The sequence below is a fragment of the Pteropus medius genome, unplaced genomic scaffold (assembly GCF_902729225.1).
Source record: "Pteropus medius unplaced genomic scaffold, Ma_sr-lr_union100, whole genome shotgun sequence".
Classification (NCBI taxonomy): Eukaryota; Metazoa; Chordata; class Mammalia; order Chiroptera; family Pteropodidae; genus Pteropus; species Pteropus medius.
The window spans coordinates 1,396,023-1,421,684 of NW_024342539.1; the positions used below are offsets into that span (position 1 = coordinate 1,396,023).

The window sequence follows — 25,662 nt, forward strand, 5'->3', positions numbered from 1 at the left end:
AGTCCCCAAAAAGATGAACCCAAAGAGGCCCACACCAAGACACATCATAATTAAAATGCCAAAGGTTAAAGACAAAGAGAGAATCTTAAAAGCAGCAAGAGAAAAGCAGTTAGTTACCTACAAGGGAATACCCATACGTTTTTTGAGAAACCCAAAGTTTCTCAAGAGAAACTTTGCAGGACAGAAAGGCTTGGCACAAAATATTCAAAGTGATGAAAACTCAGAATCTACAACCAAGAATTCTTTATCCAGCAAAGCTATCATTTAGAGTCGAAAGACAGATAAAGAGCTTCCCAAACAAAAATAAACTAAAGGAATTCATCAACACCAAGCCAGTATTACAGGAAATGTTGGAGGGACTTCTTAAGAAGAAAAATCAGGTATCAAAAACATGAATAAAGAATGGTAATAACTACATTCCTATCAACAAATACCTCAAATGGAAAAGAATTAAGTGCTCCAACCAAAAGATAGAGTGGCTGAATGGATAAGCAAGCAAGACTCTTATATATACTGCCTGCAAGAAACTCACTTCAGAGTTAAAAACACACACAGACTAAAATGAAGGGATGGAAAAAGATACTGCCTGGATGGACCTAGAGGGTATTGCGCCGAATGAAGTAAGTCAGATAGGGAAAGACAAATACCGCACGATTTCACGTACATGTGGAATCTAAAGAACAAAATAGACAACGACAACAGAAACAGAAATAAACTCATAGATACCGAAAATATTTTGAGGGCTATTAGACGGGGAAGGGGTTTGCGGTGGGGAGAGTGAAAAAGGGCAAAGGGATTAAGAAGTACAAATGGATAGTTACAAAATAGTCATGGAGATATAAAATGTAGCATAAGGAAAATAGTCAACAATGTTGTAATAAATACGTAAGGTGGAAGAGGGGTGCTAGACTTAGTGGGGTGACCACTTTGTGAGTTATATAGTTCTCTATATAACTGAAACTAACATATTATTTTATGCCAACTATAATTTTTAAAAACTCATTAAATTGTATACTGTTAATATGAGCAACTAATTGTACATTATATTTCAATAAATCTGGAACAAAATGTCCACACAAAATCTTTGCAAAAAGTATCACTTTAGAAATTTCTCCACTCAAGACATGCACAACAGCATTACCATCAGTGTAGGACATTTCTTTCATGTCTGCTTTACACTTTTAGCTGATAAACTTTTGGCATAAGGTGGTCTTCTCATCAGTGATATGAGATCCTTTGGTCTGTTTTTGTAGATTCAGTTTCAAACATCACTGTAAGCCACAGTACATACCAAGCATTTTTAAAAAATAGACTTAATTTTGAAATAATCTTAAATTTACAAAAAAGTTGCAAAGATAGTATGGAGTTCTCATATACCCTATCTTCTACTAATGTTAAATAGCCATGTACGTTTGTCAGATGCTTTTAAAGAAATACAACCTTTAAAGAAATACATTATAGTCGAAGCCTATTTTGAACCTTTCTGATCCCATTCATCATCTCTGCCACCCTGTGATACCACTATCCTGAAATAAAGATTATTTTTGCAAAACATGCTTTTATGCTGTTATTACATAAGTATCCAAAACTGTATTTTTTCACATGCTTTCAAACTTTATATAAATGATATCATACTGAATGTTCTTATCTGAAATTTGCTCCCCCCAACTTTGTTTTTGAAATTTATTAATGTTGATACACATGGCTCTACTTCATTTTAAGTAGCACAGCATTCCATAATACGACCCGTTCTTTTGTTAGTGGACCTTTGGAAAAAGGTCTGACAAGTTTTATATATATATATAACTAAAGCATATACCTACCCTATGGCCAAGCAATTCCACTCTCAGGTATATACTCAAAATAAATGATTATGTTTGTCCACAAAAAGACGTTTGTGGGCATACAAGAATGTTTACAGCACCTTTATTCATAAAACCCAAAAATTAAAAAATGAATTAAGTCATAGCCATATCAATACTGCTCAACAATAAAAAGGAATGAAGTTCTGATAAATGCAACAGCGTGAATGAAAGTCAAAAACATTGTATTAAGTGAAAGAAGTCAGACACAAGAGTATATATGTATGATTCCATATATCTATACATATGCATAAGATCTCTCTCTCTCTCTATATATATATCTATTCTCTAGTATAGAACTAATGAAACCAATCTAAAGTGGAAAAAAATCAGAACAGTGGCTGCTACTAGGGAGGTGGAAGTGGGGATTAACACAGAAAGAAAACTTTCTGGGCATGACAGTCATATTCTACAACTTGACAGGAGTTTGCTTTATACAGTATATCCATTAAGAATGTATATTTAAGATTTGTACTTTTCATTGAAAGTAAATTTTACCCCAGACAAAAAAACTAAAACAAATATTAATGCCTGTTAATGTTATGCATACTAAAGTATTTAGCAGGAAATATACTAATAACTGCAATGATTTGGAAATGCATCAAAAATAAGATGGAATGATGGATGGAAGAAGGATGGATAGATGAGAGATCTGTGATAATATAAGCACAGCAAAACATTGATGGAATTTAAATGGTGGGTATATGGGTATTCATTATAAATCCTTTCTACTTTGCTAAACATTTTAAGTTTTCATAATAAAATGTAGAGGAAAATCTTTAACATTTAACCTGTCCAAAAACAACTTGATTTCATCCTACTCTAAAGCCATTTCTCCCTTCATCCTCTCCATTCCAGTAAGTGACAACCATTCATCTAGTTGTTTACCTTTGAGGTGTCTCTGTCCCATACATCTAATCCATCAGCACATCGTTTGGTTGTACCTTCAACATATATCCTGAATGCAGCTGCTTCTCATCAACCCTAGCACCCCACCCTGTGCCAGGCCACCATCATCTTTCACCTGGATTGTACTAGTCTACGAACTGCTTGTGCTGCTGGCATCCATTCACACAGCAGGCACATCTATCATTCAAAAGGCTCCCTCCCACTGCCTCTTCCCACTCTCTCCCTTGCTCACTACATTCCAGCCATACTGACCTCTGGACTTACTGTCCCCCTGCCTGGAACACTCTTCCTCCTAATCTGTAAGGCTTGCTCTCTGGCTGCACAACTCTCTGCTCAAATGTCACACCAGAGAGGTCCTCCCTGAACATCTAGTACAGCACTTTCCATCACAATCCTTATGCTGCTTTTATTTTTCCTTAGTTCTTATTACTTATCTGACATATTGTTTTCTACTCTGTTCTCACTAGAATTAAGTTCTGAGGAGGCAGCAACTTTTGCTCACTTCACTACTGTGCTTAGTGTTTCCTGAATTACTGAATGAACTAGATAAAATGTCACCTTTCTGAGTTCTCCTTAGATACCTCCGTACTGCCTATAGCTAAAGTAGTCCCTCTATCATATTATCCTATTTTCTCTTTTCCATAGTCCTTAATGATAATTATTTGCTACACATTTATTCTGTCTCCTGCCCCAACAGAATGTAAGCTCTTGTGGACAGAGTCCATTTCTTGTTAAAATGCCACATACCCCGCAGTTAACAAGCACAGTGCCTGGCCTAGAGCAGGCTGATCAACCATGCACCCATTCCTGCCTATTGCAGCCTCAACCAAGAGCTTCTGGATGTCCAGCACTGCTCTCTTTATCCCTGTTCTTTCTCTGCTCTGTGGAGTATCATGAACTCCGGGGGGCGGGGGGAGAGAGGGAGCTGGACTGACCATCTCTAGGGTGTGTTCTAGCTCACACCCTAAGATGCCTTCCTTATCAAGCTCTCCACCTCTTCCACTCCCACCTCCCATGAAGGTGGTCAAGAGCAGCTCTGCCTAGACTGCGAGGTGCTCCTAGAGACCCAGAGGCCAGGAACTACTCTGACTCTAGAGGACAGCTGTGATCCTGCTGAGCCCTCCAAGGTGCCAGTTGCAAAGCTCTTTAAAGGGAGTGTTCCTTGAAGTCTAGTTATAAGGGCCACAGAGAAGGATTGTAACTTCAGTCCATCTGATAGGTAAACCTCATGTTATTTAGTTCCACTTAATCACTGACCAGGCACTTATAATATCGCAGAATTCAACCTGTTGGTTTCCACACAAAGTAGTCTTAGGAGTATTTCTAATTTCTCCTGATTGCACTGTTCACTTCATAGTCACTTTCAAGTAATTTACTAGTTAGCCCAGTGCTAGGCATAGAGTACTCCAAGATTAATCTTACAAATGTTAGTCGACATCCCTGGTGTTCAGTGTATTTTGATTATCAAATTCACCTATTCAGGTCACCAGATCTGCTTCAGTTCGGCTAACACACGCTTGCTGGAAGACTGCCCTTTTCTTTTCTAACCATCGTGCTGTTAATAGCTCTAAGATTTGCATCTTAACAGCGTTTTGAAGAGACTTGCAAAAGGGAGGCAATTCCTCCCCTAACGAGAGAGCCATTGTAAGCATGACAAATGGTATAGTTTCTTGGGACTGACAAGATTCTGGGTCTCTTCTGATTCTGTCACCTTGAGCAAAGCTCTATTTTCTCATGCGTAAATTTGGGAGAAAAACAATGACTTTGCCGGCGTCACTGAACTGTTATAAGAAGCGAAAGAGAAAGTGTGAAGAAAGGATTCTGTTAAACCGAAAACTACACGTTATTTCTAGGCTCCGAGGCCCACACGGGCAGCATAGCACAAAAGGCACGGGGAGGGGACCCCGGATGGTTCCGGCCACTGCCGCCTGGTGCATCTCGGGAAGGGGTCCCGGCCCTGGCGCGACGCCAGGCCCGCGCGACCAGCTCCGTCTCGGTGGCCCTCTCCCGCGGATCAGAGACGAACACGGATGGCCCGCGTCTGGCCGGAGAGCTGCCTGGGTTTAAGGGGGCCTTCGCAAGGCTCCTGCACCAAAGGGGTCTTTGTTCCTGTAGTCGGCCCCTGCCTCACCGCAAAACCTATTCGCGGAGTATCGTCAGCATGTCTTCCTTAGAGATGTCCGGTCTTGGGGAGCGCTGGGTCGGGGGCGTTACGACAGAGGCAGCGAGGGGACTCCTAAGTTTAAATGCGGGGGGGAAAGGGAAGGAAATGCGTCGGAACCGCCTCCTCCCATTATACCTAGGAGGCGGGCGGCTGCCTCCCGCGCGGGCTACTCGCGCGGGCTCCGCAGGGCGCGCTGGCGGCGGCTGGGCGGGGCGTGGCGGGCGGGATGGGAGCCTGCACGTGGTGGGACCGTTCTTCCCGCCCGGCCCAGCCTTGGGAGAGGCCAGGCGCTCGTAGGGAGGGGAGAATGCCGTGCCTAGCCCCGCTCCGGAGGAGTGTTTTACCCTTGCGGGAGGAGGATGGGAGGGCACAGCATGGTGTGAGCATTTCCCGCCTGGGACTCCAGAGTGGGAAGCGGCCAGGCAGGGCAGCGGGGTGCGGAGTGAGCCACCCATAGGGAGGGTGAGCCGATCATCTGAGCTGGGAGCGGAAAAACAGGATCGATCTGTGTACCTCGGTTGGCGGGCTGGAGCAACGTGCAAGATAGGCAGCCCAGACCAAGGCAGCCCTGGGGGAGTGGGCACAGCCGGCCGCCGGGAGCGCCAAGGGCCAGATGGGTGGCGTGCAGGGACACCCAATGCCCTCCGCGCGCTGGGCTGTGTTTACATTCTGCAGCCGCTCCACGTTGTGCTGCCGTCCTCGCCTCCCATTGGCCAGCTCGCCAGCCAAGCTGCGCTCCTCCCGCAGGGGCGGACCCGCCAGATCCCCGCGTCTCTTAGTAAAGAGCCGTGTTCTTTAAGGCCTTGGCGGGAGAGCCGGGATGCGCAACAGGATGGCCACTTCTTAGCCACTCTATGCTTGCCCGAGCCACCTCCACATGGCCGTACGCCAGGGCTGAGCTGCGACCTGACACCCTGGGAATCTGAGGGTTGAAGGCGGGAGAGGACAGGAACGTATTGGCGGGAGGTACTGAAGGAGAGCGGCGGGGAGTCGGGACGCGGAGGAGGAGCCTCTGAGAGACTCCCTCCCGCCGGCAGGCTATGCAGGCAGGTGAAGTCGAGCGCAGGTGGCAGCAGACTGAGGGCCTGGGTGAACGCGTCCTGCAGCCCCCGGGGTGGGGCGGCGGGGACCCAAGCAGGTTTGGTGCGCGGATCTGTGGGGCGGGTGTGGGCGCGCGGGGGAGGGGAGTGCGCTGGCCAGAGGTGTCAGTCTGAGGCGCATGCGTGCGGGGCGGGTCTGGCCGGGCCTATATATTGGGTTGGCGCCGGCGCCAGCTGAGAGCGAGCGGTAGCGGGTCTGTCGGTGAGGAGTCGCTGTACGTAGGGCGGGATGTGGGAGGAAAGAAAGCGCCCCTGAGCTGATCCATCCCTCTGGCGGGAGCTTAGGGGAGAAAAAGTGGGAGGGTTGTGAACTCGGCGCCTGGGGGGTATGGGTCCCCCGCGTTCCGTCCCTGTCAAAGACCCTCGGCAGGGGGCCGGGAAAGCGGCTGGGAATGAGGGCTGCCCCTAAGTAGGAGGCCAAGGAAAAGCCCCTAGGGGCTTTTTCCTCCCACCCCCATTTGGGGAGCTATCCCACGAGCGAGAGGATGGATGTCTGAGTCCTCTTCATGGGGAGAAAATTTCCCCGAGCAGCAGTTTCCCCGTCTTTCATTGCTACCCCTATCTGGAGCCAGGGTCCCGGTGTCCCCTCCAGGCGATGGGCAGGGCCGCGTAGGGCAGGGAAGGACGTGACACAAGTCTTAGTTCCCTCCGCCCCCTGCTTCCCCGCCACCGCCGCTCTCCAAATTGGCGCGGAACCGGCTTCTCCACAGCGTTTCGCCTCCACAACCCCTCCGCGGCTGATCAATGATGGAAGGGGGAGTTGGGGCGCTGCCCATGCCCCACTCGGGGTGTACGGGGGATAGGTTGGAGTATGCAGAGAAGACCCATTTGAGGGGGTTCTGCCTCCCTGCGCGTTCGGAGTGCTGTCGTGTGCTTTGTAAATATTTGAAGATACTTGCGTCCCGGCTGTACAATAAGTTGAGGAAAGGCAGGCATGTGTCCAAATTAATACCATGAGATAACTAAAGACAGCATGGTAGAATGGCTCAGCCAATCTCCTGAGGGGCTTAGCTGTAACCTCTGAATCAGCATTTAATTGGCACTTGGAAAATATGGATGACAGTGTATCTGATTCCGGTTTCCTCTCTCTCCTCCAGAGGTTTCATACACCTGAAAGAAGAGAATGTCAAGACGCAGGTAACATTATTTGTCTTGGAGATTTGTTTCAAAGTTAGATGCTGCCTTTGAAACGCAGGACTTACTAATTAAACTTTCTTTTAAAAAATTCCCCACAGTAGCCGTTTACAAGCTAAGCAACAGCCCCAACCCAGTCAGACGGATTCCTCCCAAGAAGTTCAGATAATTCAGGCCAAGAAGAGAAAAACAGCCCAGGTAGTTAAGAGAAGAGAGAGGGATGAGAGGAAATTCTTTGCTGGGGCCTTAGTGTAACAGTAATCTTTTCTATTTTCCAGGATGTCAAAAAAAGAAAAGACGACGAGGTCACCAAGAAACATCAGTATGAGATTAGGGTAATGCAGAACTGGACTGAGTGGGTTTGGGGGAAACAAATGCAAGACGAATAGGAATAGAATTGCTATTGCTTTGCCGTAGAAAGATTTCTCTGACACTTACTTTTGATGCCCCTAGAGGTCAGCAGGAAGGCGCTTATCTTTGGGTAGTTTGTATGTGCCAAACTCCTCCAACAGCTGCAGAGTAAGTTTGCCTTGAAGCAGCTGGTTCCTTTTTGTAAATTCCTTCTTGGAGGTGCCTAGTGCACCAGCGCCCGCCTAATCTGTCCAATGTACTGCTCTTTGTTCCCTCGCTGACTATAGTGGTTACTAATAGCTGCTCCTTGGAGCATAAGTATATGAGGTTACTGACAGACTGGTACCCAGCCCTTTCCTACCTATTTCTTCCTATGTGCTGTACAGAAAACACTTTAGAGACAGTGGTTCTCTTTGAAACTGGCATTGATTGGGGAAAGGGTCCTTCAATATTTAAGTATTGATTCCACTTGCTTCCATTTTTAAGGTTTGCCTGCAAGCAATTTAAAATATGAGGCTAGGCTTAACTGGGTGGGCTTTTTATAAAACAAGGTGCTTTTCCACTATTGCTAAATACAGAGGGAGAACTTCAATTTTATAATTCTTAAAGTGATCAGTATGACTGCAGATGCGTTGCTATTCCTCTCTTCCCCCAGTACCTAATGTCTTGTATTTCCAGTATTGTATTTTGTCTAAAACATCCTATTACTCTTTATGAAAATTGATGTGAGCTATATGGCTTATTTATAAAATATAAATGTCAACTTAGATTGTCAGCAATGTTTGCTAACAGTGGTATTGGGGGAAAACGATAGACTGTTTAGAAGTATTTAGCTTCCATTTAATGAAAGATCCAAGACAAAAGTTGGTTTCCTCTTATACAAAGAGATATACTTTTTATTTTTTTTTAAATGACAGAATTGTTGGCCACCTGTATTATCTGGGGGGATCAGTCCTTGCATTATTATTGAAACACCCCACAAAGAAATAGGAACAAGTGACTTCTCCAGATTTACAAATTACAGATTTAAAAACCTTTTTATTGATCCTTCACCTTTGCCTGATTTAAGGTAAGAAAATTTTCAGTAATTTAAAGATTAAAATTATACTGATTTCATAAGTGGTACTACTGGGAGTTATTTTTTTGCCTTTGTTATAGAAAAACTTATAAAAATTGCTTTCTTTACTAATATTTAAGCATATTTTGTCTAAGTAATGCTATTTGCAATGATACAGGAATTTAACATTGATCCTATATTTTCATTTGTTTGCTGAGTACTGCAGACCTTATCAGAAGATGGAAGCATTTGACATGTACAGCATTTTCACTTGATCTGTCAACCTTATGTATTTCTTAATAAGGATGATACTTATTTTTTCTAGTTAATGAATATTACTAAGAGGTATAACTTATACAAAACATCTAGTGTAATAATTTATATTTAGCTTTAATAAACAAATTAATGGACTCAGACATTTAAACTCATTAATCCTCCCTCTTCCCCGTATTGACCCGCCTTACCCTCACTGTAGGTGACTACTATTGAAGATTACTTTGGAGATGATTGAGCCTTGCTTGTACTGAGATCATATGCTTTAAATATTCACTATCTTTGTATCACTCTTGAAAAAACATGGTTATCTCAAACAGGAACCTTTATAAATAGGGACTAGAAAACACTTTTGAAATCTGTTGATTTAGATTATTGTAGTCCAAGTTCTTGCTGTATAATTTCAGGCTTCTACTTTTTCATGCTAAAGAAATGGTTTCTAAAAGTTAAGGTAGCAATTTTTTTCCTAATTTAAGAACTTCCAAGTTCTAATTGAAAGTTGGATTTCAATGTCCTAAAGTTGAGTATTTTTCCTAAGTAAAACAGATAGCTTGTGTATTATGTTGATCACACAAATTCTTTCTTCTTACCCCCTTTCCCTAGCTGGGGATGTTCAAAGGATGTTTGGCTAAACATGTTAAAGAAAGAGACCCGATATATTCATGACAAACATTTTGAAGTTCTACATTCTGACTTGGAACCACAGATGAGGTCAATACTTCTAGACTGGCTTTTAGAGGTATGTTCCAGCAATACAAATTTCTTGTCTTTGTATGATGAAAAATATTTAGATGTAAATATGCTTTCAATGTGCCCCCCTGGTATATTATCCATTGCCAGCAGTCATCTTTTTGAGGGATACTTACTGTACTTGATGGTACCAAAATGGAAAGTGACTGTCTATAAGAATAAAATCATAAGGACACAGCTACCACATCCCATATGACCCAAGCCCAATTCAGAATTGTTGATATCTGGGTTTTGCTGTGTACTAGGCACTGTTTTAGATGCTAAGAATTTCAAGATGAACAGATACACACTTGAAGTTTGAATTCTGCTATGCAAAGTGAAGAACAAGGATTAGGTTTCACGGCCTTCAGAAGTCCTTTTCTGTATCATCAAAATCAAATTATAATTTGGAATCCTGATTTCTATGTCCTAAACAGTGGGGCGGCTTTGAATATCCAGATATCCCTAAGCTCTCTAGGCTCCTTGTAGCTTTCCTTTGTCATTTACTGTTATTCCTTTCAGAAATACACTGTACCATTAATCTAAAGGAAAAATATTGATCCTGAAGTCCATAAAGATGTGTGCAGAACTTTCTTGTTTAGGCCTATTTCTTTTCTCTGGAAAATAATTATAAAAGTATCTAGAATTATTACTGAGGAAAGGATTACTCGTGTTGATGAAAAACTGATTTTCCTCCAACCCACTGGATATTTGCTTTGTAGTTTCCCTATCTCTAAGATAGGGATGATATATTCCAAGGGAGAAAGACTAGGCTTTTTGGTGGAGTAATATGATATAGTAGATCGCAGAAGCCATTCAGAAGTTTTTAAGACTACAAAATGCCCCTTTGAGTCAGGTCATCTTAATTCCTAAATCTGACTGGAAAGGAAGATTATATTTTAATCATGTGGGTATAAGAAGGTGGTTGGTATTTGACTTTTTCTAAGTGTCTAGTGATCAGGGAAGCAACTTAAGTATAATTATGTTGATTTTTTAATTTTTTTTTGTTATTGATTTTTATCCAGTGGTTGTCTATCAAATTTATTTTTATTTTCCCTTAAATATGATCATATATGCAAACTGTATAGAATAAACTAAATCCAATAGAGTGTTAAATTCTTAGTATATTCTTTCAGTCTAGGAATGCAAAGATGGTTCAACATTTGAAAATCTTATTACCCTAATAGTTTAATGGAAAAAAATCATGAGGTCTCAATAGATGTGAAACAGTTTTTGAAATTCAATATCCACATCTGATTTTAAAATATCTAGTAAACCAGAAATAGGAGAGTTCCTTAACACATTATTTATTAGAAAAGCATGTATGTCTGTCACTCTGTTTTCTTATCTTCATAATGGGGATAAATGGCTCCTATTCATGGAGTTAATTGGGAATTAAAAACTTTCCCTATAATTGTGGAAATGACAGATAGATACAATTTATCACTGATAATAATATTGAAACGGAATTCCCATTACAGTCAAACAAGGGATATGATCAAGATTTTGTCTTTCAGCAGTGTTATTCAGTTTTCTTCTATAATCTTAGCCAATACAGTAAAACATGAAAAATAAATAAGGTTAAAACACTGAACATCATTGTAATTTTCTTTAATTAAAAGTCATCCTAAAATGATGAAGAGCATCAATTGGAACTATCAGAATTAATAATATAAACTGTGAAAACTTACCCATTTATCAGCAAAAAACAATTAGGAAATTGATAGAAAAAAGTTCTCATTCATAGTCAGTAAAAGTGTAACTGTGATCTGGGAATAAATTCATTAAGTCCATTTAGTAAAAAAAAACTAAAGAATACATGAGGACAGTAATAGATTTGTTTATTCTATTAGTGCATATTAATTTTTCCTGCAATCTTAGCTTTGGTATCCTAAAAAGCAAAGTTGGACTTATAAAAGTATTTTAAAGTCTAGTATGCTAAGAGATAACTTTCTAATTTGGAGATATTTATGAAATAATATTTAAAATTTTGGATTCTTCTCTAGGTATGTGAAGTATACACACTTCATAGGGAAACATTTTATCTTGCACAAGACTTTTTTGATAGATTTATGTTGACACAAAAGGATATAAATAAAAATATGCTTCAACTCATTGGAATTACCTCATTATTCATTGCTTCCAAACTTGAGGTAAGTTCTCAGTTTATCCAGAGACATTTCCTCCAAACTTTTTAAAAATCAAACATTAATTCCAGAAACTACTACTACTTTGGTATTAACCTCTGAGGAAAGGTGAGTGGTCCCCCTGACCCCCAGCATTTTCTGAACCGTATGATTTGGATGCAAGGACATATATCATAGTTCTTTTTTAGTACCTAAGCCTGTTATAAATCTCTGGTTTATATTCTAGAATTAGTATCTAGGTGAAATGTTCCATGGCTCATTCTGATGCTGTCCCTATATAAATAATTATGGCAGTTGGATTCAATAGAATGGTCTTCGAAAACTTAGCAATCAAATAAAATGAATGTTTTATTGGGTTAGACTAATGGTGTGTCCAGCCTAATTATTTGTCTACTGGTAGTGCAAGGATAGCAGGCAACTCCTTTCCTGAGATTTCCCTTCATGCAATCTACTTTTCTTAAACAATGCATTATGAATATCATCAGTCCCTTCATCTGAAAATTTTAAAGTCTGTATGCTTTGTGAGTCATGCATTAATTTTCTTAAGTGTATTTTTTCTTCCAAATTTGTCTTTTGAGCTTTAAGGGCTATCTCTACATTCTTCCAAATTTGGTGAATACATTTGTATTCAGTCTGTCCTTAGCTGAAATCATGATGCGTTTCGGATACCTTTCTAAACTGAAATCTTGATCTTTAGCTTATTCTCATCTGTGGCAGGCATCTCATCTGCTCCTTTGATCATTACAGTCGTTCTCTAGACTGTTAAGGCAGACCTGTCATCAGCCACTGCACAAAGTATTTTTTGATTAACCATACTTTTGTATTAGGGTAAAGGAAATGTTTTCGCTTTCTAGAACTTATTTGTTGAGTGTCTTGTTTTTGTCTGACCAATATACTAGGCAATCTTAAAACAAGTTTGGCTTTTTGTGTTTTAACTGAAATGACTGGTTAAAATACTCATCATTAAAATTCAAGATCAAATCTATGACAATAAGTCTCAGAGACTTTTTTATATTTAAACCTAAATATAAAAAATATCTAAATAGCTTTGGCTACCGTAGAATTATTTTACTAAGGTTTATAATCACTTGTGAAGCTGTCCTTAAAAATGAAGCCTGTATATGGTTTGTATTAATTCTTTTGTTTTCATCTCAACCTCAACTGTGCTTAATATTAATTTTAAAAATCCCTTTTTAAAGGAAATCTATGCTCCTAAGCTCCAAGAGTTTGCTTATGTCACTGATGGTGCTTGCAGTGAAGAGGATATCTTAAGGATGGAACTCATTATATTAAAGGTAAGAATATCAATAATATCATCTAGTTGCAGTTCAGTTACTTAGTAATTATTTCTGTGCCTCCAGGACAATATAAGTAAAACTGAGGTTTTAATATTAAGATCCAGTTCTAAGAGGCTAATGCAAAATATTTACAGTGGTATGGATGGGAGAGGAATTTACTTAACCTGTAAACTCTTTTTCTGTATCAAGTTTTCTATATTGAGAATATACCACTTTCTTAATTTAAAAGTGACAACACTTTTTTATTTAAGGACAACACTTTCAAAACATACGGGTAAGTTACCAATAACCAATAACCATTATGATTTCCAATAATGGTTGTCAAAGCTTATTTTCTCCTTCTTTCAGCAGATAGAGAAAGAGAAATATTTAACTGCTTTTTCTTTATTTTTCTATATGCCCAGAAGGGGCTATTAATGGAAGGGTAGAAGAGAAGCATAAAGGTGTTTGATCAGGCCTTCAATTAAAGAGTAAATGTAAGCTTCTAGAAAGTATTTGGATATCAGGGGTTTGTAAGTAAGCCATACAAGGAAACCCAATCAATATGACTTTCATTTATAAATTATCTGAACTATACATCATAATGTAAATTACAAACATATATTTACAAACTAAACATAGCTGTTAGAATGGTATCTCGTTGGCATGTTGATATTGTTCTAATAAAATTATCCAGATTCAGGCTTGAAGTATAGTATAAGGAGTATGTAAAGGGAGGATGGGATTCTCTGGGGAGTTCTAAAGGTGTTAAGACTCTCTGTTCTCTCCTAATTATTGTAGACTTCTTATAAATGGTCATGGAGGGGAAGTTGTAAATTAGGATTTGTCTTTTGTTTTTAACTTTTACGTTTTGACCAGAAGTCACTGAAGTTCATGGAAAGAAAAAAATCTAGATTTAGTTCTTGGAAGATCTGAATGTAATTAGCTGTGGAGTCATTTAATACAATTAAAAGGGCAGTTTCAATAAAGTAGAGAACAGATTTGGAAGATCAGGGGCTGCAAGAAATGAGAAAAGTAGGAATAACAGGCTCAATGAACTTTATTAAAAAAATAACTAGAGGATAATAAAGGGGTCTATTTCAATAATAGACTAAAACAAGCAGCTCTAGATTGTGAGGTATCTATACCTCACAATATTTTTAGTAAAATATTTTTAGTAAAAATAAAAGGGGCCAGAATAATAACTCTTAGGAAGAAATAAGCCTAAAAGCAGAAAGTTTTTAAAGTAACTAGTTAAGAAAGTAGCTATATAGTGTACATATGTACCTACATTTATCAACAGGCATTTTAATTTCATTAACAGGCTTTAAAATGGGAACTTTGTCCTGTAACAATCATCTCCTGGCTAAATCTCTTCCTCCAAGTTGATGCTCTTAAAGATGCTCCTAAAGTTCTTCTACCTCAGTATTCTCAGGAAAAGTTCATCCAGATAGCTCAGGTATTGACAGTTATTGAATGTATGCTAATAGTACTGTGAAAACTTATTAAAGACCTTTTATGATCTAACGAAGTACTGTTAATTACAGGTTTTGTTTAGTGTATGTATACTCTTAAATAGGCCATACAACAAAATGACAGTGTATTGAATTAACTGTACTCTGTAAGTGACTAGAACAAAACTTCTGGTGCATAAAATTCTGTCCCCAATATTTACGTTGCTTAATAATTCTAGAAAATGTTTTTAAACTATGAGTTTAAATGAGTACTTTTCATTCTTTAGTAGGAGTCCAAAATAGTTAAATACCTCTTTTTGATATAAAATGGGGAAAGGTATTTTTAAGCCAGTTGTCTCCAGGCTTTATAATGGTATGAAGTACTCTGCATGATTATCTTACTCTCAAAATATGAATATACAGAGTACCTATTTTTAAAATCATCTTGTTCAAACTAAACTTTTCTAGGCCAGCATAAAACATATTCTAACCAAGTAATTAAAGGAGGAGTGTACCATCCTTTTCTGTCTACTTCTCATAGTATCTTAAGATTGCTCTAACTGCCATATGTAAGTGAAGAAAATCTTTCTTATTCTATGTAAGATGTAAAAGTCTTACATATGGAACTGTTTTAAATCTAGTAAACACGTTATGAACATTAAAACTGGCTAACCAGTAAACATGTTGGAATTGGTTCATTTGACAAAACTTAAATGAAGGCTTATTAATAGTCAGAATTCCCAGCATCCCAGGTTATCATAAGCACCCATATTTACCCTTTTGATAGAGGGCAAACCTTTGATAAACTGATAAACAATGTAGAAGGTTTCTAGAGGTGTAATTATTTCACTTCCAACTCTTCTACTCATTTTTCCACCAAAGAGGTGACCAGTGGAGGCAAACATAATTTAGATTTTATTCTACCGGACAGCTATCAGCTCAGGCCTCTGAAATGTAGCCTTTTTACACCATTCCAGTGCTCCCTTGTTCAGCTCTTATAGCCTGGATTGTACTGCCTCTTCACTAATCTCACCGTTTAGAAACATGTTCCCTTGTGTATCTGCTTCACTGTAGTCTGATGGTTCTTAAAATGTAACTTTCCTGATTTAAAATCTTACAGTAATTTCAATAATTAGTCACAACTCTAAAGTTCTGACTTCTTAAAGACCTTTTATGATCTAACCTAGGCCATGCCTCTGCATCTACCCTCTTTTTAAAAAAATAAAGGTATTCCTTGCTTATTGCATATATACAATAGGTATTCTGAACTACTTGAGTTCCAAGGCAAAGTAATGCTTTTTCATTTATCTTTGCAAATGCTGTTTCCTACACTTAGAACATTCTCTACCTCCTTGGCTACCTTGTCTTTAAGATTTATTTAAGCAGTAGCAATTTTCCCCACTCTGGATTAGGTGCCCCTCCTAGTCATACATTGCACTGTATCCAGTCTGTTCACCTTTTGACCTTAATCCCAAGACTCATTTCCTTCAGGGTGGTGGTCGGATCCCTTTAGTTTTAGCAATTCTTGGCATGTGGTCCATATCATAAACACCTTAAAATGTTAGCTGACTGATATTTAGTAGTAGTAGTACTAACTTCAAAGTTAGTACTTATCCTTCTCCTAAATACTTGTACTTTTGCTTTCCCCTTTGTTAGCTTTTAGATCTGTGTATTCTAGCTGTCGATTCATTAGAGTTCCAGTACAGAATACTGGCTGCTGCTGCCTTGTGCCATTTTACCTCTGTTGAAGTTGTTAAGAAAGCCTCAGGTAAGACATTATTTTACCTCTTACCTGTTCACAACTTTTAAAGAAACTTAATTTATGAACTTTAGCATCCTGCTAAACAGAAATTGAAAATGTTAATGGAAAAAATTTGGCAGTTTAGTGATTACCTCTGTTAGAAGTACTGTCTAATCTTCAATGTATATCCTCAAACAAAAAGAAGGTCAAATGTAATTTAAATCCATTTGAAGTTAGTCAACATGCTTATAGCTCTGCTTAAGAGTTCTTTGGGTTTTGACAATTTAAATTTCATATGTAAAAGGTTCTGGTTAAGAAGCTCTAAGTCTTTTTTTCCCCTTAAAATAGTTGCATTATGAATATAGTTTGAGAGAGAATCTGTTTTGACTTGCTAAACGACTTTTTTTTCAATGAGTTTTAAAATAACTAACTTAAATTTGGAAGCAGGAACAAATACATTAGGCATGTTAATTTCTGATGTAACCTTCACATTTTGGTAACTTTTCTGTCTAGGTTTGGAATGGGACAACATTTCTGAATGTGTAGACTGGATGGTGCCTTTTGTCAGTGTAGTAAAAAGTACTAGTCCAGTGAAACTGAAGATTTTTAAGAAGATTTCTATGGAAGACAGACACAATATCCAGACACATACAAATTATCTGGCTATGCTGGTATGTTTCTTGTTGGGTTTTTTGGTCTTATTATCAAGTCACTGACACTGATAGTAAGGATGCTACAAATACTTCAGGAGTTATGTAAGATGGTAAGGAGAAAGAAAGTTCTCATTGGCACAATAATTTTAAAATGTAGAAAAGTTAATAACTTTGAAGTCAGAGCAAGATTTGTAGTTTCTCAAGATCAATGCCAGTAGTCCAGGTAAGAGTTTTAAAAACCAGTTATATCAATTCAAATGGCTGAACTTCTAGAATACGACTAGTCAGAGTGACAAAGACATAAAAGAGACCATTATATTAGGCCTAAGTAGCCTTAAATTAGTACCTAAATGTCTGGTTTGACTTTTTTTTTACTGTATCAATGCTTTATTTTAGCTGTTAATCTTTGCATGATTTCTTCACATGTATAGGATGAAGTAAATTATGTAAACACCTTCAGGAAGGGGGGACAGTTGTCACCAGTGTGTAATGGAGGCATTATGACACCACCAAAGAGCACTGAAAAACCACCAGGAAAACACTAAAGAAGTTAACTAAGCAAACGAGTTGGAATTGACCAAGTATTGGGTAGAATTTCATAGAACTAAACTACTAAAACTTTACAGGAAAATAGTGCTGTGACTATCTTAGCCAATTCAGAAATTTCACTGCCATTCTTTTATTTAAAAAACAACTTAAAATTGGCATGAAGGAAGAAATTTATTTCATTCCTATGTTAGCTGTTTAAAGAAACAGCAGGATTTGTTTACAAAGATGAATTCATTCCCACGTGATTTATGCCATAAAAAATTTTTGATCCAGCGTTACTATGTTTATCTTGATAAACCAGGAATTTTATCATTGAAGTTTTGGAGTAGATAAGTACTACCTTAAAGGGTACAATAAGTGATACAGTACTTTGAATCTAGTTTATAGATTCTCAAAATTCATATACTCTTGACTAGTGCAATTTGGTTCTTGAAGATAAAATTTAAACTTGTTTACAAAGGTTTACTTTTGTAGTAAGGTGACTAACTTATCTACAGCTGCTGTAGCAAGCTATTATAAAACTTGAATTTTTACAAAGGGTGAACTTTAATCTGTTTTTAAATTAGTTTATTTGCTTTGCCATAACATTTTTAACCAGTAAGGCTTAGATGAACATGGTGTTTAAACTATGCTCCAAATAGTGGGAATACCAAAGAAATTGTAAACAAGATAAATGCTGTGGCTCCTACTTGGGGCTTTGACATACAGGTTGCTTTCCAGTAACTTTTTGTACATCATAATTTGGATGAAAAACTTAAGTACTCTTTCAAACTATGTGAGAAAGTCACTTTATTACTCTAAAGTATCCCTAAGAATTTTTTTTAAATTTAGTGTGACTAAAGCTTTATTTATGTTTGCAAAACTGTTAAGATACTTGTTAAATCCTACATGAGTTAAGGACAGTGTCAAAGTGATAAAGCTTAACACTTGACCTAAATTTCTATTTTTTTAAGGTGGAAAAGTACGAAATGTACACTGACTCCTAGAAATCTATTTATTAAAAAAAAACCTGACATAAGAATTTGCTCTATAGACTAATTCTACATAAACATTTTAGTTTTTTAAAAAATGAAATTTCAGCCTCAAAAGTGATTTTAATTAGAAAACAAATTATACTAGATTGCTAGTTTATTATTACTGGACATCTGAATCTCTTTCTTTGAAGAAATTATAAATGTAAGCTATTATGGTATGAAGTCTTCTGTACAGTTTTTTTAAAACTAATGTTTCAGTATTTTGCCTGAAAACACCACTAAATGTGTATATATGTATTGTATAAACTTAATCTTTTAATACTTTTTATTTTTAGCCCATTGTTAAAAATTAAAAAAATTTAACTGCTTAAAAGTAAAGTTTTGCCATTGCTTGGAGAAACTTTTTTTTCCTTCTCTGTGCTGCCAGCTGTAACACTTCTTCTGGGTTGCTTGCATTCAGTTCTGTCTGGCCGATAGCTTTGATCTTTCAAAACAGAAAAGTGACATTAGAGGTCTGGTCAAAAATAGTCTTGCTAGTATACATTATACCAAACTACCTACATGCTAACAGTGATGGTTAATGATTAACTGAACCTCTAATTGTAAATGCTAAGAGGTATAGAAGAAATTAATATAAATACTGACTAGAACCACTCTTAAGATCAATTGCTGAACCACAGTTTATGGAATTATCTTTAGTAACATTAATTCATGTAATAAACTACATGTAATTTGGCATGACAGATTTTTACAGTTAAGGCTTACACAAAATAGTTTGAAAAAAATCAAAATTCATATTTCAGGGCTTCACATTTTAATGTATAAAAATAGCTAGCTGCTTAGCACTATCATTTAGTGACTCATTCCTTTCATGATTAGAAATATCTCAGCCTACTAAAAATCCATAGTATTCTTCCATGTAGTGTTTCATATTTTATGACCTTAGAATTACCTTTAGATTAAAAGGTAACTTACCTCTGGATTAAAAAAAAAACTTTAACACTATTCAGAAATGATCAGTTAGGTTGGAGTAGGAAGAATTGCTAGATGATGCCATTTCAATAGGAAGGAAAATGTGGAAAAATATGGTAATGGGGTATATGGTAAAGAGTTATTTCAAGTAAAATGTCCTGAAGATGCCTGGTTATAAAACTACAAAGACAAGTTGGACTAGGAGCCAGATATTTGAGTAATAATCAAAACCATGAGTAGTTAAGATTACCTGGAAAGACTGTAGGGCAATCAGAAAATAACCCAAGGACTTGGGAAAATCAAATTTAAAGGGTAGACAGAGATACCCTCAAAGAATAAAAGGCAAAACAAGAAAAAGAATTGAATAAAAATGTGAGGGAAGCCAAAAGAATAAAGAATTTCAAGAAGGAAGGAGATGTAAATAATACAGTAAGGATTAAAAAGTATCCAATGGCTTTGGCATCTGGTGACCCAAGAGAAGAGTTAAGATGGGTGACAGAAGTCAAATTGCACTTAGCTGAAGAGCTTTCAAAAACACTAGGCAGAGAAAGGATGAGGGATGAGGCAGTCAAAAGGTTTTATTAAGGATGAAAAAGTTAAGCTACAGGAGAGGATGACAATGTAGGAGATAAAAGGTCACCAAAGGGGTAGAATACAAAGTGTAAGAACTTGCCTTCATCAAGGAGTATAACCTTTTACTGACTAAAAGAATGAGTTAAAGATGAGTACAGCAGATTATTTTAAAGGCAGAAAATGACTTGAAATAGGAATGTGAAGCTGACACAGGGCCACCATTCCCAAGCCTAACTTTAACTTCCATGAGGACAGAAACTGACCAGTCTTTTTTCTGGTCTATTCCAAACACAAGCAAGGAAGTTACTGCAAATGGAAATGGGAGAGAGGGCTTAACAGGAGGAAAGTCTCAAATAGTCCCTGAAAAGAATATAGACAACAGACTACTGGCAAGTAAAATGAAAGAGATGAAGGGCCAGCTACAGTTGGGGAACATGGTCTGGTGGTGGCACTGGTTTATATAGTTGTAGACCTTTTTCCAACAGGACTCGGTACCTCAGAGAAACAAAAACAGATTTTTGAACTGATTCAGGGTTGGGACTTATCCAGGTGAGGTGAAGGATAACATACTGAAAACACTGATTAAACAGTAGTTTTGACAGTCAACCATAGACAGCTGGGGTTCCCAAATGTGGTCTGCCATCAGAAGTAATTGAGAAACTTAAACATTAGATTCCATGGCCTCATCTCAAACTGAATATCTGAGGTGCACAGACTGGTATTTGCTGTACTCTTGGTGAGTAGAGAAGGAAGGAAAGCTAGGAAGAGGCTGAGAAACTAGGAAAAAAATTAGTCATGTACTTGAACATCAGTGATCACAATGAACATGGAAGCCAGGAAGTAAGACAGGGATAGATTATTGGCAGAGATCTTATGTAGAACATATCTGACAGTAAGACATGACTATGAGTGTTGGTGGCTGATGCAGAGTAAAGGTGACAATGGACTTGTAAAGCTGGGAGTGTTGTTGGATATGTTGATCACATACCTTTTGATGCATTTAGAGGAATAACCAAGATGGTTACATAAGGGAGTAAGGAGGTAGGTTATAAACTTCAAAAAAGAAAAAGGGCTTTAAAAATGATACAAGTAGAGATGGTTTGGAAATAGCATTGAAGAACGGGGAAAATTTCAATATTGCCTTTTGTATTTGTACATGTTTTTGTTTTTATTTTTTCAATTAGAGTTGATATTCAATACTATTTTATATTAGTTTCAGCTGTACGGCATAGTGGTTAGATATCTATATAACTTAGGAAGTGATCCCCTTGATTAGTACCCACCTGGCACTATACGGTTTTTACAAAATTATTGACCATATTTCCTAAGCTGTAATTCACAACCCCATGCCTATTTTGTAACTACTAATTTGTACTTCTTCATCCCTTCACCATTTTCACCCAGTCTCCCCTTCCATCTGGCAATCACCAGTTTGTTCTCTATCTATGAGTCTGTTTTCGTTTTGTTTGTTCATTTACTTTGTTCCTTAGATTCCATATATAGGTGAAATCATACAGTATTAGTATTTCTGTTTGACTTATTTCACTTAGCATGATACCCTGAAGGTCCATTTATGTTGCAAATTGTTAAGATTTCCATTTTTTTTTTTTCTGACTGAGTAATACTGCATTGTACGTATGTACCGCCTCTTCCTTATCCAATCACCTACTGATGGGCACTCAGGTTGCTTCCATATCTTGGCTATTGTTAAAACACTGCACTGAACAGAGGGTTGCATTATCTTTTCAAATTAGTGTTTTTGTTTCTTTGGATAAATATGCAGAGAGACAGTGCAATTTTATAAGATGGTCAAGAAAGGTTGATTACTAAGAAGGTAACATTTGAGGACAGAACTGAAGGAAATTAAAGAATATTCCTGGAAGAGAAAATATCAAAAGCCTTTCAGTGGTGAATGTTCTTGGCATGTTTGAAGAACAGTAGGGGTATTAGTGTATCAGAATTTAGCAAGAGGGAGTCAAATGAGCAGCTAGAAGTTAAGTCATATGTGGCCTCATAGGCCACTGTATGAACTTTGACATTGTGTGAAATGGGAAACCATTTAAATGGTTTGGAGCAGAGAGATGACAAAATCTAACATTTTCACATGAAATAAACTAGATATAAAAGCTACATTATCAAGATAGGATCTTTTAAAAAAACAAAGATAACCAGATATTGGCAGTAATTAGGCAGACAAAATCATTTTTGTTGGTCCAACTCTTAACAATGATTTAATATTAGAGAAATTAAGTACGTCACTAAAGAAAGGCATAAAGTAACTTACCGCAATTTGTCTTTTATCTGTTTCTCCTCTTTTATGATGAAGATCTAAATGAATCAGTTAAGAATAATAAATCTTGGAAACCCAGAGGAGAGAAAGAGCAATTAGGGAGATCATTTTATAAACTGTATAAATGTCTACCCTAATGTATTATATATTTGAAACTAATAATAAAATTAAATTAAAAAAATAATAAATCTGATACTATTAAACATAATAGAATTTCGACTGTTTTTCAGGTTTGTTTTAGAAAATACACAATATTAAATACTTTAGTTTACAGAAATGAACTGTTCTAATATCACACATGTTGATGAAAGGATACAAGTCAAGTATTCCAAAATAGTAACATCCCATATGTAGTCATAGTAGGAGTCCATAGCATCATGACTGAAAAACAGAATTGTTACTTCCTCCGTCTTAAGCAGAAAAATTTCAACTGCATTTTATTTTAAAAATCATTCATACCTGTTTTGTTCCTGCAATGATTTAAAGGCTGTTTTGTAGTCGATTTCTCTGAGGAACTGACATAAAATTGCCACCTAAGTAAACAAATAATGATTTGAAAATGGTTTCATATAACTAATGTTAACAATGACTCTCCTGGTTTTGGGGGGTAATTTTTAATAATTCTTATATCGAGAATATATCATTTAAGAGGTCTTGCAGATCACACTGAGTAGATCAGCTTGTATTGATGGATTCCATCCAATTTTAATTACAAAAACCTTGACACAAGTGTCTGCCTGCCCAATATTTTCATCACTGATGATCTAAATCATAAGTTTTTAGAGCTTTGTTTGAGAAGCTGGCAAAAAGCCAGTTCAGAAAACAAGGGAATGGAAAACTGTCAAAGTGTCATGACATTCAAAATATATAGAACATGTGGTTAAACCTTTCACAGCAGGCAAATACAGAAGCAAATGGCAAATATTTAGGCTGCCAGTCTGCTTAACATAGAAAACATTCATTCCAATCAGGTATGTAGATCATAAATGATACTGATTTAAAAATATGTTTAATATTTTTATATAACTCATATACCATAAAATTCACTGAGTCCATAATTTAGTAATTTTTATTATATTCACAAAGTTGTATAACCATCACCACTGTCAAACTCCAAAATATTTTATGTCCTCCCACAACCCCTGCCCTGCACATCCCACAAAACTCTGTACCCATTGATAGTTGCTGCTCTTCATTCCTCCTTACCCTGGTCTCTAGCAACCACTAAGCTACATGCTTACTCTATAGATTTGCCTATGCTGGACATATGAGTCAATCATACAGTAGCCTTTTGTATCTGGCTTTTTCCACTCAACATAATACTTGCAAGATTCATCCCTGTTGCAGCATGTATCACTACTTCATTCCTTTTGATGGCTGAATAATATTCCTTTGTGTGGATATACCATCGTTTGTTTTATCCATTCATCTGCTGATGAATATTTGGGTTGTTTCTACTTTTTGGCTATTATGAATAATGCTACTATGAACATTCACATACAAATTTTTCTGTGGATATGTTTTCTATTTTCTTGGTTATATACCTAGAAGCAGAACTGCTAGGTTGTATGGTAATTTTATTTTTAACTTTTTAAGGAAAGACCAAACTGTTTTCCAAAAAAGGATGCCTCATTTTACAATCCTCCCAGCATCATATGAGGATTTCAATTTACCCACATATTCACCAACACTTGTAAATCTTTGAATTACAGCCAACCTAGTGTGAAGTGGTATCTCACTGTGGTACTGATTTGTACTTCCCTAACTAATGTACACATACATACTTTTATATACAAGAAAACATACTTGAGAAAGCTTCTTTTCTATTTAGAAGGTTCAAATACCAATGTTTTCTAACTCATGCTTTCATTTAAAAATTCTATAAACTACTAAAAAAAACAATATGCCAAATTCTTAAATACCATAAACTTAAGCAATTATAAGGAAAATAAAGCTACCTCCTAGTCCAATGCTTTATATTTATTATAAACTCTTATATGAAAAAAACCAAAATCATAGTATGATACTAACCTGTGTGTGGCAATTCAGCAAAGAACAGCACTTTATCATTCTTTTTATTACCTACAAAAATAATTCTTATCATTTAAAAAAACTAACATCAATTATAACAAATGTACACTCTACTCTGATGTGGGATGTCAATAGTGGAGGAGGTTGTACATGTGGGGGGGTTTGTGTTTTTACAAAACTCCTCCCAAACACAGCAGAATATATATATTTGTTTTTTAATATACATTTGTTCTGGTGCACTGAGGGTATATGAGAACTTTGTATTTTTTGCTCAGTTTTGCTGTGAATCTAAAACCATTGTAAAAAATAGTATTAATTTTAAAAAGTTCCTAAAAATTTTTTAATCTTATTTCAAAAACTACTCTAAGTACTGAAAAATGCCATTTATTTTAAATTATGATACTGGTGTACTAAACCGGACGAAAGAGCAATACATATTGACAGAAAATGAACAAAAGTCAAGATTTAGGAGGTAGAATTAATATGCCTTCAAGGCTGACTAGATGTTTTTGGGAGGGTCAGTCAAAAAAAGATGACAACACTCAAGATTTGGGCCTAGTCAATTCAAATGGTTAAACAAAAGTGTTTGTTATTTTGGTGGGGTTTTTTTGGGGGGGGGTGCTAGGGGCTGAGACACCAGGAGGGAAGACTAGTAAAGCAAGAGGATGAAATCAGTTTTGGACAGGTTAAGTTTGAAGTACTTTGGTAAATCAAAGCAGCAATGGACTATGGGCACTGGAAATATGGAGAGAAATCTGGTCTAAAGCATTCAATTTGAGAGTTACCACCACAAACATGAAAATAAACTCACCCAGAAATGACCCAGGAAGAACATTCAAAGGTAGACAAGAAAAAAGCCAATAAAAACAATTTACCTGGTCTGTATAAACATCAGGGGGTACAGCCTTATTAAAGAAATCAGAACACACAGCTCCTGCTTGGAGGTAATAGTGAAGAGCTGCTGAATACTGATTTGTTGCTGAAGTAGAAACAGGGATAAAAAATTACCTATTATTAAACATATCAGTTGGAGATTCAAACCATAGACCTAGACCTAGAGATAACACTTATCCAGGACAACAATGAAAAAATTGCCTTTATTTTTTTTTAACCACTTTAACGAAGCAATTAAATAGATTCTTTGCCTTAGTTCTAAAACACAAAAATTTAGCTTGGAATTCTTGTCAAACGTACTAGTATAGATTTAGTATTTGGAGGTATTTATTTCCCAAATGTCCATACTAGAAACATATCTTAATTTTCTGAGGTAGTTTATAATCAGTAATTTTATTCTAAATATAAATATTAAGATCTTAATAATAAATTCTTTGAGGGCTTGGTGAAAATGAGCATTAAAATTAGCAACTATTTGCTTCAAAAATAATCTGGGAGACAGTGGGATAATGTAGGTGAGGGTACAGA

The 25,662-nt window shown here is 37.1% G+C and overlaps 2 protein-coding genes across 10 annotated transcripts in view; one reads left to right on the forward strand and one right to left on the reverse strand.

Annotated features, from left to right (window-relative positions):
• Window positions 1–5,694: 5,694 nt before the first annotated feature.
• Window positions 5,695–18,703, forward strand: CCNE2 (cyclin E2). 9 transcript variants are annotated; one of them, XM_039866374.1, is made up of 12 exons: window positions 5,695–5,901; window positions 7,133–7,172; window positions 7,271–7,367; window positions 7,448–7,504; window positions 8,438–8,589; window positions 9,454–9,589; window positions 11,586–11,732; window positions 12,926–13,021; window positions 14,328–14,462; window positions 16,114–16,225; window positions 16,712–16,869; window positions 17,283–18,703. In XM_039866374.1, the coding sequence occupies exons 2-12, from the start codon at window positions 7,159–7,161 to the stop codon at window positions 17,394–17,396; spliced, it is 1,218 nt and encodes a 405-aa protein (XP_039722308.1). In that variant the 5' UTR covers window positions 5,695–5,901; window positions 7,133–7,158; the 3' UTR covers window positions 17,397–18,703. The 9 variants fall into 9 exon arrangements, with proteins under 9 accessions (XP_039722308.1, XP_039722312.1, XP_039722307.1 ...); XM_039866378.1 differs by having other exon boundaries at window positions 5,747–5,901; window positions 7,274–7,367; window positions 17,283–18,592; XM_039866373.1 differs by having other exon boundaries at window positions 5,849–5,981.
• INTS8 (integrator complex subunit 8) overlaps window positions 18,670–25,662 on the reverse strand; it is a 55,414-nt gene continuing 48,421 nt past the window's right edge. Inside the window, exons 20-25 of the mRNA XM_039866390.1 lie at window positions 25,116–25,219; window positions 24,241–24,291; window positions 22,669–22,742; window positions 22,526–22,590; window positions 22,204–22,247; window positions 18,670–18,858 (exon numbers count right to left, since the gene is read on the reverse strand). Of these exons, the coding sequence (XP_039722324.1) occupies window positions 18,742–18,858; window positions 22,204–22,247; window positions 22,526–22,590; window positions 22,669–22,742; window positions 24,241–24,291; window positions 25,116–25,219 (455 nt within the window). The 3' untranslated portion in view covers window positions 18,670–18,741. The remainder of the gene's footprint in view (window positions 18,859–22,203; window positions 22,248–22,525; window positions 22,591–22,668; window positions 22,743–24,240; window positions 24,292–25,115; window positions 25,220–25,662) is intronic.

Bases quoted from the DNA above. Each gene is read 5' to 3' on its own strand.
- CCNE2 (XM_039866374.1), top strand. The intron at 14,463-16,113 runs GTATTGACAGTT...CCCCTTTGTTAG, and splicing joins AGTTCATCCAGATAGCTCAG to CTTTTAGATCTGTGTATTCT. The intron at 16,226-16,711 runs GTAAGACATTAT...TTTTCTGTCTAG, and splicing joins AGTTGTTAAGAAAGCCTCAG to GTTTGGAATGGGACAACATT.